This window comes from Lonchura striata, chromosome 7 (genome assembly GCF_046129695.1).
Source record: "Lonchura striata isolate bLonStr1 chromosome 7, bLonStr1.mat, whole genome shotgun sequence".
Classification (NCBI taxonomy): domain Eukaryota; kingdom Metazoa; phylum Chordata; class Aves; order Passeriformes; family Estrildidae; genus Lonchura; species Lonchura striata.
In genome coordinates, this window is record NC_134609.1 from 29,976,881 (window position 1) to 29,994,331 (window position 17,451).

At 43.4% G+C, this 17,451-nt stretch overlaps 1 protein-coding gene across 1 annotated transcript in view; it reads right to left on the minus strand.

The window, feature by feature from the left end:
- Positions 1-3,796: 3,796 nt before the first annotated feature.
- Positions 3,797-17,451, minus strand: part of C7H10orf90 (chromosome 7 C10orf90 homolog) — a 59,849-nt gene continuing 46,194 nt past the window's right edge. The window contains exons 4-9 of the mRNA XM_031505288.2: positions 16,782-17,054; positions 14,669-14,901; positions 13,464-13,659; positions 6,497-6,560; positions 4,914-5,013; positions 3,797-4,761 (exon numbers count right to left, since the gene is read on the minus strand). Coding sequence (XP_031361148.2) covers positions 4,723-4,761; positions 4,914-5,013; positions 6,497-6,560; positions 13,464-13,659; positions 14,669-14,901; positions 16,782-17,054 — 905 coding nt within the window. The 3' untranslated portion in view covers positions 3,797-4,722. The remainder of the gene's footprint in view (positions 4,762-4,913; positions 5,014-6,496; positions 6,561-13,463; positions 13,660-14,668; positions 14,902-16,781; positions 17,055-17,451) is intronic.

Sequence of the window (17,451 nt, forward strand, 5' to 3'; positions counted from 1 at the left end):
TCATTATCTTATTCTGTGGGTCATCTAAAATGAGTATTAAGTCATTCTACCTCCCACAGCCTTTGGTACGGAGCCAAGGAGAACTCGGAAAAGTAAAATTCCTGACCTAAAAAAAGAGAGGATGCTTTATATTCTCAACATAAAAATGAGGTTTTAGGAGAGGATGCTTTATATTCTCAACATAAAAATGGAATGGTTTGGGTTGGGAGGGACCTTAAATCCCATCCAATGCCACCCCTGCCATGGCAGGGACACCTCCCACTGTCCCAGGCTGCTCCAAGCACCCTCACATGGAATAATTCCTTCTTAATAAACGTGACAAGCTTATTCCAACAGTTTTCTCACAGCTAAACTGAAATTGCAAGAGATAAAACCATAACCTCCCAAAACACCTCCAGCTGGGAGACAAGTCCCCTTCCAGGACCCAACCTCATTCTCCATGGGCAGAGTGGACACAATGAGCAGCACAGGCTCCTCTTCTCTGATGAGGATTTGGGCAAGGATATTTGTGATTTTGGCATAAGTAGACACATATTTAAACCAAATCCTAATAAATCTTTCCATCCTTGCACTGAGCTCCTCCACCACTAGTAAATTGGATGGATTTTCTGTAGCTCCTTTCATTCTGGTTTTATGCTCAGGTAAATTTGCATTTCAGTTGAAATAAATGCCCTTTTATCCAAGGGGCTGCAGATGGGGAATGGTCCCAGCTGGGGTTGGGATTTCTCCAACCCCCATTTCCTGGTGCTGACCTCTGGCCAGGACAGGGGGATCCCACAGGACCCGGCCACATCCCAAAGCAGCAACCAACTACAGAGGCTGCAGTCACAGTGCCTGGAGAAATGTGACCCTGTGGGACAGCCCTGCACCCTGACAGGCTCCAGCAGGGACAAGTGGCCACTCAGAGCTCCTGGGGGGACAACCACCCACCCCTCAAAGCACACAGGCACTTCTGTCCCCGCAGTCAAAGGGGCAAACAAACACCCCTGCAGATGAGGCAAGCTGGATTTTCAGCCCTGAAGCTCCCACTGCAAGGGCTGTGTCAGGGAATGGTTTCCTCCGGAGAGGGCTGCCAGGAACTTTATCCCTGCTTTTGTGTGTTGTTTTCCTTGTAAATCGGCATTTCTGTCCCAGAAAATATTACACTAACGTGACCAGTCCCAAATATCCAACAATAAAACCCCTCCAAAGCCTTACCCAGACATTCTCCTCATCTCTCTGAGCAGCTGAGTAAACTCCAAGATGTAACTAATGGCTTGCATACACATACACAGGAAAATATTTGGGTTTAAATAAATCCCCAGAACACTGGAACCCTCAGTCCTTTACACTACAATGACTCCCAACCCTTAAGGAGGTTTTTCTGTCAGCTGAGATTAATGATGTCAGCAAGCAAACAAACACCACGTCCTGCACACCTCCAACACCCATGTGGGCTTCATTTCCACTCCTGCAGAATTCCAACCCTGTGGGGAGCTTTTGTGCTTGGCAAGGACAATGCCAAGGCAATGTGCTGACACGTCCACACAGGCTCTGTGCCTGAATGCCCCCAAAACTTCCTAAATCTCCCCCAAACCAGCGCTGTTAGAAATCCTGACGTGTCCCTCCCAAAGGCACAGCACCAACACCCGCAGAACTTGAACTCAATCTGCAAATTTCTCCAACAGGAAGGAAAATTCCAGCTTGACAAGGGTGGGTGACCTCCAATTTTCCTGTTATCTGCTGGCAAGTGGGCTCTTTGAAGAGTCTGCAGGGCCAAAGGGAGATCCCACCACTTTTTCCCTAACTCTGAACTTCCTAAAGCTGATGTCTCTTTGTCCAGGCTATTCCTGTTTTCCTGAAATGACATTTTCCTGCACAGTCCATTTTCCATCACAATGATTGGATTGTAGAGCTGCAATGAATGCCAGAATTGTTTGCTGGATACATTACCAGATAACTTTTTTTTCCCTCAAGCCCAGAAAGAGAAATTAGGTTTGCAACAGAGATAATTTTTGGTTTTCTGAAGCACAGGTTTTGTACCATGTAAAACATTCCCAGACAGTGATTTGCATCATGCATTTTCCTCACTAGTTTATTTGTACAAAAGAAATTCCACCTCCGGCTGCCACAGATTTGTCCTGCAGGTTTTAAAAATCGTGTTTAGAGAAAATAAAAACACTTGGAAATAACCCTTTTACAAAGCCAGAGGATTTTTTTTTTCCTTTTGGTTGATGCACTTGGCTTCATGCTGTGAGCCAGAGGAGCTGCTCCTGAGCCAGGGGAGGATGCAGGAGGTGAATGTTGTACCCTGTCCCCAAGGAGGGAGAGGAAACCAGGCCAGTGGAGGTGTCATTCCCTGCTCAGGGCATTCATGGTGGTGCCAAGGGGTAAAATCCCACCTGAAGCCTGTGCTGCTCTTCCCAGGAAATGCTCACACGGTTCATTTCCTCACAAGGATCACCTGGCTGCCCCGATTTCCAAGGAGGATCAGTTCCCTTGCTTGACATTCCCAGTCAGAGGTGGGAAGCATGTAAAATACATGCATTTATTTGCATAGATTTACATATGGGCATGAAGTAGGGACAAGCTATGGCATGGAGATGAATGTTCCTCCCCCTTGAGTCCTCATTCTTTGGTTTTTTGACTTCAGGGAAATGCAGCTTTGCTTCATCAGGTCACTGTGGCCAGTAGATGAAACCATCTCCCTTGAATTCCTGGTAATCCTGCAGGACAAATGCCTGATGCCATGGGAAACACTCTCATTCCCACTGAGGAAGATCCTGTCTCTTCCTCTCTGCCAGAGAAGAAGTGGGAAAGGTTTTTGTGTTCCCTTCAAGTGTCAGTCCCAGCCCAGGGGACATCCCTGACCTGGGAGTGATTATTTTGCTGTGTTCTCCATGGATACCAAACTCCAAATGTTTTCTCTCCATGCCAAAATCTCTTGCTGTGGCTTTAGGGTGAGACTCCAGGCAGGCCTAAGGGCATACACTAAAGCAGGGTGAAATGTAAATAACATTCTTCTATTTCCCAGATGTGCAGGAAATAATGCACCTGAGGGTACAGACCTGATGAACCAAAGCTGCATTTTCCTGAAAAAAAAAAAAATCCTAAAAATCAGACTCAAGGGGGAGAAACGTTCACTTCTTACTGAAATAAAAGAGAATCTGGGCACTGATTCTGTAGGAAATGTCTCTGGTCATAGTGAGCTACACTGGATGAAAGCTTGAAAGACAATCTTTGGTGTCCCTTTTCTGATTCCACTTGGAGTCATCTGTGGTCCAGCCTTGGCTTTGGTTTCCAGAATGACTTCCTTGGTTAAAAAGGTGTTTTTCAGGGAAAAATGCTGGCAGGTCCTTCCTCACTGCCTTACCTTCCACCTCCTCTCCCAACAGATTGAACTGCTGATGACTTTTTGAGGATCTGGAATATATTTGTTCAACAGATCTCCGTCTTCTCGGCAAGCAAAAATTACCATTGTTATTCCTACATTAACTGGGAAGCTGAAACACAAAAAGGCAAAATAATCCAACAGAAACAGAGCACAAAACACCCCAGGTCCCTGTGTCCAGCACAGGTCACCCAGCTGGAGGTTATCCCAGTGGCTCACAAACATCCCTCTTCCAAAAAATCCTGACCTTGCATCTCAGCCTGGATTAGGAAAACAAAGCAGAACCATCAAAGGCCAAATTCCAGCCTCATTCAAACCCCATCTCAAACTCTCTGCAGCAAAATTTAACACTTGCAGTGATTTTTAGGGGCAGTGTTTTTTTTTCCCATGGGATTTGTGGGTACAAAGGCACAACTTCTCAGGCAGTTTCAATAATTGTGTTTTATTTAACAGCACCAAATAAAAACACAGCACTTGGATCAATATTATCCTCATGCTTTATTCCATAAATAAACTCCATTGGTTTGTGAGCTGCTTGTTTTTACTTCCAACGTGTACAAATAAAGATTTAAATATTTTTTTGGAGGAAACGTGACAGCTGGTTTGAGTTCTGCACGTCTTGATGCAAACATCCTTCTTGGCACCACTCCTTCATCTGCCATTTCTAGAAACACTTTGTGCTCACAGAAGTGGAGTAAAACGTAAGTTACAATGAAAAACGTGAAAAAAAGTGTTATAAACAAATATTTAAATATTGTTTTTTAATGGGAGAGCTCGCTAGGTTGTTTCACTCTATGAATAGGAATGGAGTTCTTCAGAAAGTTGAAATATTGGTCCCCTTTGGAATGTTAAGTATTAATGTGAAACTGCTGTTGCTCTGATGATGTGGTAATGCTATTTCAACTGGTTCCTAAACATAACAAATAAGAGTTTTCTTCAAGGATTTAACTCACAGGAAATCAATTAAGAAAATACTTCAGAGAAATAAGTTTTACACGTCTTATAAACACTGGGCTATTGCTACAGAGAAGTGTACTTTTTAAAAAAAGGATTAAGATAAATAATACCCCTGTAATGCAGTATTTGCATTAAAAATTCTTAAAATCATTTCCTCTGGGTAAAATGACCAAAAGGTGATGCTCTGGGACAGCTGTGCTCCCTTTTAGGCTGTTTTTGATTACTTGAAAGTTGCCTTAAAATTTCAATTGAAACATAAATGATCTTTCTTTATATAAAGAGCCAAGATAAGAAAAATACCTCCAGGTAATTGAGATAACAGTTAATTTTATGGCTTATCTAGAAGTCAAAGGCATTCAAGATCCAATTAGGATGATGAGAAAGAGGCTCCTTTGTCACTCTGTGTTTCTGTGAAGGAGCTGGTCCAGTAATTGCTAGAGAAAAAAAATACAAAAGTGCTTTAAAATACTGTTAAAATCCATCAGGTGATAGAAATGTTTAGTGATACAGGAGGTGAGGTGGAGTTGGCATCCCAGATTTCAAATTTAATGTGTCCATTTGCTCAGAAACAACAGGAAATCCTCACCTTTTTAAACATCTCCACACGCAGCCTGTTACTCTGGATGATGATCCGCTTCTGTTTCTCCTCTTGTTTCTTTTTAACCTCAGGTAAATTGTCATAAATCCTGTCAGGAATTCAGAAAGCAGAGTTCATGTCATCCCCGGGGCTCACAAATAATTAATTTTTCCTGTAGGGAATGTTTGCCTTCCATGCAGTACTTGTAATGGGCATCTCTAAGTATTTAAATTTGATTTATGGCATGGGAATGATAAATTATTAATAGTCATAGTTTGATATAAAATCTGGCTGGTTTTCAAATCTTGCTGAAAATTCTGATTTTGGAATATAAAAAGTAAAGAAAGAGATGGGATGAGTTAATTTCAAAACAGTAGCTTCTAATGAGCTCAGTGAACTTGGTTTCAATTCCTAGCAACAAAATTCCAACCAGAATCTGGGCTGTATACTTTTTTTTTTTTTGTATTTATGTCACACAATTAGTATCAAGCAATCACTTTCAAATAATTTTCTAAAATACAAGAAAAACATCATTATAAGTCCGCAAACTGTTTGCATTTTTCCACTGTCATTAGGAACGCTTTTTACCAAGGACAACACAATCTTTCCAATCTAAAAGTAACATTAAAAAAGTGACTTCTGATCTTTTCCCATTAAAATCAGTGATAAAAGTCCCAGGATTTGGAAAAGAAAGCAGAACAATCCTGGTTTTGCACTGATGCCTTGTGAGGCTGCCCTAGAGCAGAGGCTGGGCAGAGTCACAGAACAAAGCAGGGATTTATTCCAGGATCTCCTCATGGATCCACCTTGGGCAGCACCAGAGCCCAGCCAGGGCTGCACCCAAATGACCCAAAATGGTCCCAAAATGCACGAGCGCTCCCGGGGCTCTCCCTGGGATCAGTTCTGCTCCACTGGCACCTTGGAGTTCATTGTCCCATTCCAGCTCCAGCCCATCAGTCCCACCCTGCTGGATTTTCTCTCTCCAGCCCACGCTGTTTGTGCTCCTGGGCTGAGGTTTGGATCATTTGTCCTTGGTGCCCAGCTGGAGCAGGAATTGTTTTGTCTCCCTGCTCTGTGCAGAGAGCTCAGCATCCCCTGGTATAAATCCCAGACCCACACACTAAAGCAGCACAGAATGTGAAAAAATAAAAGCTAAAACCTGAGGCATCAGCATGAGCACAAAGCCTCTTTAGTTCTTGGTTCTCCTCATAATATTTTGCAATTCCAGGTTCTTGAAGCAGCCTGTTTTAGCTGGGGATTGTATTTTGGAGAACAGGATTGGGACATATTTGAAAACAGAGATTAATTCCTCATGGTGCCTTCTGCAGCTTCCCTTACATGAAGTGCAATGCAGCTAAAGATCAGATACCACATTCCTCATGATTTGCTGTCATTCCCATCCTCTGTGCCATAAAATACCCAAAGTGACCTCACTGCTTCCTTTTATGGGTGTTCAACATGAGGGACCTGCCAAGGGTTTGGTTTTTATGCTGTGGCTGCCCCATGGTGTTCAAAGGGCAGGGCTGCCCAAACCTGAGGTGATAGAGCAGAGAAAAATTCATGGACAAACTCCAAAGCAGAGGGATTTGTACCTTTTAGATCTCATGTGCATCTCCTTCTCAGGAATGACTCTCTCCTTTGGTTTGAAGAGGTTATCTGGCAGAGAGAAAATAAAGTTACTACTGGAGGGATCTGCTTTTACTGACATCTCAGATGTCATATCCCATGGAGCCACAATTTGTCATTTCTGGTTAAAGTTTTCAATGCTTAAAGCCAGATCCAAATCTCCAAAACTTCCTCACAGGTTCCTGCAAGCAGCTGCACCCTGGCTGCTCCTCAGTGTGTCAGGAGCCTGCCCTGGCACAGCCATTTCTGATTCAATTTACACCTGTTTTGCAGGGCTGTGGATAATTATCTGAGCTTTAGAAGGAGGAAAATCACATTACTCCTTCTGATCAAGTATGAAGAGATCTGTGATAATTCCAATCAGCATTTCCCAGGATACAGGAAAATAATATCTGATCTGAGCAATTAGTGGGTCTCAGGAAAAGGAGATTTTAACATTTTCCTTGCAAAAATGAGCCCTGAAAGGGAAGGGAGGATATTTGTACAAAGTGGGAAGCCAAGAAATAAATGAGATTACTGTTGTATCTCTGTGTAAAATTCATGGAATCACAAAATGGTTTGGGTTGGGATGGACCACGAAGCCCATCCCATTCCCACCCCGGCCATGGCAGGGACACCTCCCACTGTCCCAGTGCCCAGCCTGGCCTTGGGCACTGCCAGGATCCAGGGGCAGCCACAGCTGCTCTGGGAAATCCATCCCAGCCCCTCTCCACCCTCCCAGGTGGGAATTAGGAATTGGGAATTCCTAATTCCCAATCTCCCACCCATCCCTGCCCTCTGGCAGTGGGAGCCATTCCCTGTGTCCTGTCCCTCCATCCCTTGTCCCCATCCCTCTTCAGCTCTCCTGGAGCCCCTCCAGGCCCTGGCAGAGCTCTGAGCTCTCCCTGGAGCCTTTTCCAGGCTGAACAATCCCAAATCTCTCAGCCATTCCTCATAGCAGAGATTTTCCATCCTTCCAATCAAAATCAAAGGGAGGGAGGCTCTGAAGCCTCCTGTGCCTCAGGACTGCCTTTCCCCCCTCAGCACTTGTCTACACTTAATCATCCTTGTTAAATCTTCAGCACACACCAGCCACATGCTCGATTTGCTAGGAAAACATAATTTGTCTTTTATTTATTAGTGTTCTAACGCTCATTTGCATGTTGATTCACTTAAAAGGAATAAACACTTGGATGCTACTGCTGTCCAAATAACTCTGAAAGTGCAGAGAGAAGATTGTTTGTGACCCAGGGACACCTTCCACTATCCCAGGTTGCTCCAAGCCCCTTCAACCTGGCTTTGAACTCCTCCAGGGATGGGGCATGATGACAATTGAGCATTCCAGACCTTTGTGTGTAGCCACCAGAACAGGAAAAACCTCATCCAGGGATTTGCAGACCCACTTCCTATCCCATATACAGCATGATAAACTGATAAAATGTATTTCTCCTGCAAGTCCCTCAGCCAGGGTGGTCTCTATTTTCAATTTCTGGGAAGCAGCACAGAGGCTGGGAGCTGCGCAGGTGCTGTTGCTCCAGAATAATCCTCTCCTGCTGCCACAGAAGGGCATCAGACCCTTCTGGACAAGATATGTGCTCTGCAGGGCTTTGAAGGGATGGACTCAAAAGAGACTCGGGAAAATCCTCCAAGAAAATAATAAATCCACCTTGGTTATGGAAATGCCCTTTGTGAAGCAGTGTGGAGCCACGAGGTTAATTCTCATGGCCAAGCATTCCTGTAGCACTTCCCAGCTGGCTGTTTAACAGAAAAAAAAAGAAAATCACATGCAAACATTGAGGCTAATCCTTGCTGGATTGTAGGATTAGGATTCAAAAGTGAAATGAGAAGTAAATATAAAAAAATTGCTAGAAATGAGAAAGTAAAAGTCAAGTGTGCATTTAAATAGTTGTTAATCCTCTACACTGAGAAGAAAGCTCATTTCAGAGGGGGAGAGCAGCAAACAGAGCTGAAATAACCTCGAGCTCATCCTGGAGACCTGACTTAAAGCTCTTTCCTTTCCTACCAAGCAAAGATCAAATGGGCCACGAGGTAGACAATTCCCCTCTAAATTATGTTTCAGCTGTTCCTTATCAAAGCTCCTTACCAGATTTCATAGCTTTGGATGAATTTTGGAGAAGGGATTTCAGAGCAGACCTTCAGCACTGCCAGGGATGCAGCACAGTTAAATACAGCTTTAGACAGAGAGGAGTCACCTCGTTGGTGTTTTATTCACACCTTGTGAAACTCCTGACTTTCTGGCACTCACAAGCTGTAAATGAATGCAAATGGGTCGTCCCTGTAATATATTTTAATTAATGCTAAACTGCACCTCCAAGAGGATGAGTAACTCTCCTACTTGGGAAGTCAGTAAATATTTAGACAGAGAACAGATAAAATGATTGTGTCGGAACCAGCCCCTGACTTCCTATTTACCACTAAATCACTGGAGCACTTAAACAGTGGCAATATTTATCAAAGTATACACAATATAGATACAGTTTCTTCTAACATGAATGTGAATTCTGAAAGTTTGGTAGGAGCTAAAGTGTGCCTTTGAGGATGTGTGAAAAGCAAAGCACTGCTGGTGGTGAGACTCTGATTTAACTGCTCTTTTACTGAACTGAAAAAATAATTCACCAAAAACCCATTTGCACAGAGAAATCCTAGGATACAGAACACTTTTTTAAGCACGGGGGTTTTTTAAAATCAGCAGTCCCCTAAAAAATAAATTAGCCTTGAATCTAAGATAGATGTGGATGTGATGCTGAGCTCCTCGTGCCCATGGGATTTTCCTGGGAATTCATCCAGGGGATGTAAAGCAGTGCCTACACCCAGGGGTGCTGCCCAAACTTTGCACATCCCCTGTCAGTGACTTCATGCACTGAACTGCTCCAGCTGCAGCCTGCACATGAGGTTTTGGTGTTATTTACACAAAATGCAATAACCCCCGAGTTAAGGGTTCAGGGTAAGGCTGCCTGGCTCCTACTCACCCCACAGAAATCCTAAAGCTCACAAGTGCTCCTTGCCCCAACAGCACCCATAGGAAGGTGGTTCCCAGATTCTCCAGCTGTTCAGGTCTCTCCTACTACTACTGAGACTTCTGACCCTCCTCAATATTTCATTTTTTTTCTGGAGAACATTACTAATATGTCTAGAAAGCTGTAAAGTTGAGAGGTTTGTGGAAACATTTTCATATTAGAATAATTTTGAGAATGTTGCTGGAGATTTCAGTCCTTTCTATCCAAATTATACTTAAATATTCATGGATTTTATCCAGAAAAACAAAAATATTTGCATCTCACCTGGCCTTCTTAAATCTTTCCAGTATCATTAGAGCATTAGAGCATATCATCCTAAAAACTTTTTTTCCCTCAAAAAATCAGCAGCTTTTGATGAAGGTGTGGCAGAGTTGATATTAGTTTAATAATATCTTCAAAACAGATAATTCCTCTTCCCAATTCCATTACCTGACTGCAGCTTAGACTTTATTCAGAGCTGCCAGCCAAAAAAAGCCAAAAGAATGAGTGCCACTATTAAAAGTTTGAATGGGGAAAAGAGAACTGGGAAATGACCCGAAATAAATGACCCAAATAAAGGGACAGCTGAGCACCAATGTGAAGGCCACAGGATTATTGCAAATTTCTCTGATTGCCACCTTCTCCTCCCTCAGTCCAAACAAAAACCTCCCCAGCACAGGACTGCTGGAGAAACCCAGCCCTGGAAAATAAAAAAAAAATCCCCAATCCTTGTGGATGTGACAGCCTGGTCAGAGAGGGAGAAAACTCGATACGTTTTCCCAGGATTGGCTTGTGAGAATTTAGGGAGTTGAAGATAAAGAATGATAGCTTGTTATTCTAAACAGCCTGCAGGCATTGTTTTCCTACTCTCTGTTTTCCTGGTTTTCCCCAAAGATTGTTTATCAGAAAGGTGTTTTTGTTAATTAGCAATCAGGTGACTTGTATTGATTGACTGACCAATGTGGTCTGTCGGTATCAGCACAGTCTATATAAAACTGTATAGAAAACAGTCTAATCCCTATAAAAGAGGGGGTTTCAAAGCAAAGTGAGATGCTGTGCAAACCAGCCTTCTGGTGAGTCTGTGTCCTTCCTCACTCAACAGTGACAATCCTCATCCTCCAGTTCCAAAAACACTTTTGGGACAGGTTTGGAAGCACAACTGAGGGGATATAAATTATTTCCAAGATATTACCCAAGATCGAGGGTTTGGATGCAAACCCAGAGGAGCTCAGCAGGCTCCAGGGTGGGGTTGAAGGGTAACCTTCAGCTCCTCTGGCCAATCCCAAAGAACAACCAACCCCTCCAAGGACAGGAAAAGGCAAGGTGGGCAAAAACCCCAAACGTGCCTGAGAAATTGCGTCCAACCTCCCAAAGTGCCTGTGCACACCAAGATCACAGGGCTGTTCATTATGCAGATTTAAAGGGCCATAAACAGCTGGTAGTCCTGTCACTGCAGTAATTACATTACGGTTTTGGAGATTTAAATGCAGTTATTTGAACATTGTTTCTATTCAGCTCGTCACAGTGGGATCTCTAATTTGTTCGACACAGTCAACAGCAGAGTTGTCTATCTTGGACTAATTAGCACGCTCAAAATTTAGCGGTGCCCATTACCCAGCACAAAGGCTGCCTGAGAGTTCTGTGCAGGTTCTGTGCTTCCAAAGAGCCCTCGTGATGATAAAACCTCGTGCAGGATAAACATTTTCATTTTCCTCAGATTACTTGCAGCGTTTTGTAAAACCCCGCTCGTGAAGGACAATTAAAAAGTGGCAAACAACTCAGGGTTTTGAGGATGGGAAGGTAAATGGGAACTGCACAGATGTTGGTATTTATATGGAAATTATGCTGAATGCCAATTATTTCTTTCTCCGACAAGAAACTGAAGTTGTAACAACACTGTCAAAACACAGGGAAACCCTGCTAGTCAATAATTTCATGTTATCAATAAAGATGTTTTAGGCTTATAGAATAATCTCTCTGGGAGAGAGAAAAATCTCTGCAGGTCTTTGCTCTCTGGGTGTAAAATATTTTAATGGAATCAAAGTTGCAAAAGTAGAGAGAAGTACATGTACTAAACTTACTTCAGCAAACTGATCAAAACACCTTGGGCTGCAGTTTAGGCCCCATTTCCACCTGAATAAAAGCAGGCACCCACCTCTCCCCATCCTGGGCCACCCTCCTGGGTGGGTGGTGGAACCCTGGCTGCTGGCAATTTTGGACTATCTCAACTAACCCCCAAGAGAACTCTGCATTTGACCTGAGGCCATGGAGAAGGCTTCCAAAATTGAATAATAGAACTGAGATTATGCGTGTGTCGTTTGAATAGAAGTGTGTAAAATCACCTAGTAGAAAACGTAGAGTTTAAATTTTTAGAATATAGTAATATATATATAAAACAAGACAGAAGTTTTAAGACAGAAACTAGTTCTTCTTCTTTACCTTCTTCATAAGTTTAAGTAGTATTGTGTAATTAAATAAAAAGTCCACATTACAGAGCACAAATAGTTATTAAGATAAGCTACAGAAACCAAAGATTCTCTCTAGGCAAATTTACCTTTAATGACCAACCACTAAAAGATGGAAATAGTTGTTAACTTCAATAATTAATGAATATATTTCAATATTATGATTTTATTACTCATTAAACAAGCATAAAGTTTAAAACTTCATTATTATTTGAGGAGAAGTAGGCTTAGCCTTTCATATTTTGTTTCATAAATTATTTGCGGAGTGGTTTGGGGGATTTTTAAAGATGTTCAGACAGAAGTGGGAGATTTTTACCACTTCCTCTAAGAGAGATGACAAACTCCTGGCGTGCTGCTGGCAGAGCTCACAGAGTCCTCACACTGCACAGCCCTGAGAGATCTGATTCCAGGTAAATTAACTTGGATCATGGAAATGGTGAATTCATTCTATTCAGCCTTTAAGATAGAATTCATGCTTTGTGCTGTGTTTCCTTATGTTTATTTAGCTCTCACTGTAAAGACCCAGTAGGAAGTTGGAATTCTCCAGGAAATTCCAAGAGCCCTGAAATGGGGCTGCACCCACTTCTCCTGCATTCCCCAGGCAGCCAAAAAACCCTGTTTGTGTTTCCCTGGGTTGAGGACATCAAATATTCCCTTCCCTGCATCTTCCAGGTGTCTTTGTTAGTTTGTTTAATCTTTTCAATTAATTTACTTTTCAGCAGAATAATGTATCTTCAAGCAGCCACAGATTTAAAACCAAGATGTAAAGAGGAACGCCAATCAATCAAATAAATCTTTGTTCTTTAGTCAACTGAGTTAATGAACATCCAGATGGCAATTAAAAAAAAAAAAGAAAAAAGAAAAAAGAAAAAAGAAAAAAGAAAATAAAAAGAAAAGCAATTTGTTTTACATCTTGAGCTTAGATAACATTTACAGAGGTGTTGTGTGGGCTGTGAGGGAGAGAAGGGTTTCCCTCATGGGGGGTTGAGGCTGTTTGCCACAACCTAATCAGCTTTAATTAGGAAATCACAGAGTTTTCATGCCTTGATGCAGCAGGGCTGTGCAGACCAGAGCTCTTCCCCAGCTCTGGGATTTCTGACACAAGTGGCAGATCCACACCTGCAGCTGGGGCTCCTTCCCAAATCCCACCTGTCCCCAGACTGGTCATTCTGTCAGCTGGGAGAGGATGAAATGTCATTTATTGCCATGTCCCCATGAGCAGCAGCAACTGAAGAACACAACTGCGTGTGACAATGACAAAAAGTCCCCAAGGAGCTGCCACAGAGCACAGGAAATTCCTCATCCCCACTGACCCATCTCTGAGCTGCTGGGAATTCCTGCCAGGAGCATCTGCACCGATGCTGGAGAGTGAACCGGGAGCAGCACCTCTCCTGTTTCTCCCCAGTTTCATTTGGAAATTCCATCCACGACTTCCAAAGGCAGCCACGGACCTGCTGCTGCTCACAACTCACCACTGAGCGGGTCAGGGATGGTGAATTGCTTCTTCTTGCTGGAAGTGGAGGTGGAGAGCTTGGGAGCCAGAGCTCGAGGGGTGCCTGGGGGAGCCTCCCTGTGCTGGGCCCTCCTCAGCTGCACCATCAGCTCCAGCCTCCTCAGCCTCTTCTGGGAGCGGGAGATGAACTCAGGGTTGTGGATCTCCAGGGCTTCCTGCAGGAACAGAGAAGCTGCTTTGTGCCCTCCTGAGTCGAAGGGAGGAAAAGTTGTGATGGGCATAGGGCTGAGTTTGGTTAGAGATGGTTAAAGTGATGAAAATGAGTCTGGGTTTGGGTTGGAAAGGACTTCAAAGCTCATTCCACCCCCTGCCATGGGCAGGGACACCTCCCACTGTCCCAGGATGCTCCAAACCCTTTCAACCTGGCTTTGGGCACTGCCAGGGATCCAGGGGCAGCCAGCTGCTCTTGGCACCTGTGCCAGGGCTGCCCACCCTCCCAGGGAACAATTCCTGCCCAATATCCCATCCATCCCTGCCCTCTGGCAATGGGAAGCCATTCCCCCTCGTCCTGTCAAGTTTATACATCTCTATGTTTCAAATTACATATTTTTACATCCAAATTCAAGTTCTTGATGTTTTGCCTGTTTCCTTTTCTCACCCCATCACCGAAGCAACTCGTCACTGACAGTTCACAAGCTTTCCTGTTTATTTAGATTGTCAGATCGCTCCATGGCTGATCCAGAAAGAAAACACTTCCCAGTCAAAGGCTGCTTCAACATTTAGGAATGTCTTAAGACAGAGGAAAGGAGCAGAGGTGGGTCTGCAGCATGTGCAGGAGGAAAAGGCAGGGAAGTCCATCAGCTGCTGGTACCAGCCTGGGCCATGTCCACAGCTACAGCTGGTGCTGGAAGTGCCAGGCACTTGGGAAACTGGGAATTTGTAAATTCCCAAACTCTTAACAAGCTTCGCCACAGGAACAGCAGCTGCAGCTCAGAACAAAGAGCCTGGACAACCAGACAACCAAGCAAGTTCTGGCAGTGCATACAAACTGCCAAAACTTCACTAGAAAGGGAAAAACTCAAGGAATGTGAACTTCTGCCCTTAACAAGTTCCCAGGAAGCAATCACCATCCATGGGGGAAAAGGGGAGAAAAGGGAAAAAAGGGGGGGGAAAGGAAAATTAGCAGGAAAAAAGGGGAAAAAGGGGAGAAAAAAGATGCTTTACCCGCAGTGTCAGTGGGACTGCTGGAGTTTGCTCCAGCTGGGAGCTGGATCCTGGCCAGGTGAGCAGGTTTTTCTCCCAGGTCACACCTGGAGAGAGGGCCCTGGGCAGTGTCACCGTGGGCAGTGTCACCGTGGGCAGTGTCACCCTGGGCAGTGTCACCCTCCTGCCTCCCCGCTGGTCCTGTGCCTCGAGCTCCTTCGTTCTGTCCCTCGGAGCCGGGGATTCAGAATTGCCTTGGAGAGATTTAAAAGTTTGTTAGGAGTGCATGGCTAATTTTTTATTGGATTCTCCACCTCATTAGACAGAGAGGGCAATTCCTGAAATAAGAAAGCCAGGCTGTTATTAATAGGCCTCATTAGGCAGAGGAGATCAGATCTAATGGTGGCTGCCCTGTGACACCCGGAGTGTCTCTCACATTATCCAGACCTCACATGGGAGGAAATCACAATTAAAACTCCAGGACACTCAACTCTCTTTGCTGGTGCTTCCCAAAATTTGTGCCATGGAAAGCCAGGGATATCTTGCTGTGACCTGCAGTTGGAATTCATTCCAATTTATTGCAGAAAATACCAGATTGCTATGGGTTTTAACCACAAATCATTTCCCTTTCACCACACTGAGCCTTTCATCAGCACCACTGGCTTTTTTTTTTTCCTTTGTTTTTAATCCAGTTTACTTTCTGTCACTCCTACAGATCTGTTAGCCATTGGAAAAGCTCCATTAAAAAAAAATCAACAAAAGGTTATTGTGTATTATAGGGCATTATTATGAAAGCTGTCAATTGACATTAAGAAAAAGATATTATTTTCTACGCTTATAATTAAGTTTTAATGCTCACTGACTGATATTCCCTGCACAAATTAGGACCAAAAGAGGCTGTGTGCTCAAAAATCAGATTCTCATTCAGAGGACAGAACAAATCCAAAATAACAAAGGAACTTCGGAAGGGCTCCATATGAACTGTTTGAAAAGTCACACTAGAGTGCTCCTTTCTTGCCAAATAATTTGATTTCTAGAACTAAATATCTGGGAATAAAGCCCGTTACTGTTTTATTTCAATTTTTGGTTACAATAAACTTAAAATATTTTCCTCTTTATGACATATTGTACATATTATATTGTACTTAAAAAAACATATTAAAAAGATCTGCGTTGGGTACATTTGCCTTATAAAAATCTGAAATGTATTTCCTCCCTAACACTGTTCTCACCAACATTTTGGAATAAACCTTGAAACCTGTGAACATGAAATTAAATTCCTCCCTAAGCCAGGTTTACAGAGGTGTGGATTAAGTTGGGCTTTGCCAGATCTCAGTGGATGCTTCACTTTTGTAAAACAAAGTTGCTTTCAGTTAGGGGAATGCCATGATTTAACCTCAGGCACTGAAAACAGCATTTAGGCTTCCAAATGTCTGACATTCAGCAGCTTTATGCTCAGCGATGACAAATTTTGCCTACCTGCCTGCAAAACACTCTGTTCAGAAAAAAACAGCTGCAAGAAAAAAAGGTTCCACGACCATTACAACATTTTTAAGGAATAAGTTTCTCACAAACATATGGATACTAAATCCAAATTAATCTCAGTTGCTTTCTGCAAAAAAATACCTGGTGCATGAATACAGCTGCTGGTGTCATCTGCATTTTAGCTGTGAGGATTAATGTTGGAAGTAAGACATCCCAGACATAGCTGAACCCAAAGAAATTATGTTTTACACACTGAAGTCTTGTTAATAATCATAGTTCAGATAGTTGTGTCAAAAAAAAAGGTTGAAGGAGTGAAAGAAAGGTATCAGAACAGAGTTGTAAAAATCTCACTGCTGGTATTACTAGGTTAGGCTGGGGCTGCTTGACTTTGCAATTTTAATGCTTTTTTGAGATTTTCTTGTGAATCTAAGCCTATCTTGGTCATTTTAATCTTGTTTTCTATTAACCATAGCAATGTATACAGTCAGATCAGCTGATTGATCTCTCACCAGATGACTCACGCTCAGCACTTAAAGCTGGACAAGAACGGCCTGACTTTCCATTATTTCACTTTTTTTTTCTTTGAGACTGATCTCATCTTATTATTGAAACCATATTCCTGACAACCACAGTAGGATTTGTACCTTACTTTTTAGGAGCTGCTTTTGCCCATGAACATTTTCCTCCCAGAGGATCCTTGATGACGCCGTTATGTTGCACACGCTGCTGGAGAAGGACATTTTTGGTTTCAGGACAGCCTGTGCTTGGATCTCTTTGGATTTGGAGGTGTCTTTGGAGGGATCTGCCCAGTTGGATGAGCCATCAGGAGCAGCAGCAATGGTTTCTCTGGGGGCTGCATCTGGAAGGGAGCCAGGGGTTGTTGTGCTGCTCCTCTTCCTGCTTCCCAACAGCATTGGTGTTCCTGGCAAAAACAAAAAAACCAATCCTATAACATGGGAATTTTTTTTTTCCTCAGCTCTCTAATCCATGTAATTTTTATTGGCATGGAAGGATCCTGGAGTTGTAGGGCTGAGCAATGCCCTTCCCATCAAAAACTGTCATGGCAAAGCTTTGTGCTGAACCCTTTGGGTGCTGGCTCCAGCTGTGGCTGTGCACAGAGCCAGAACGGGGCACTGGAAATGCTGGGGGTGGGAGATGCTTCTGAGGCAACCACTCCACTGGAGAGGGGCCAAAACCCTGATCCCAAAACTTGTTAGGCCTTGGTTTTCATCACAGCCACCACTGAATCCATAACAATGACTCTGATGAGGTTTAAACAATTTCAGATCCTGGAATCCTGGAACACTTCCAATTGAAAT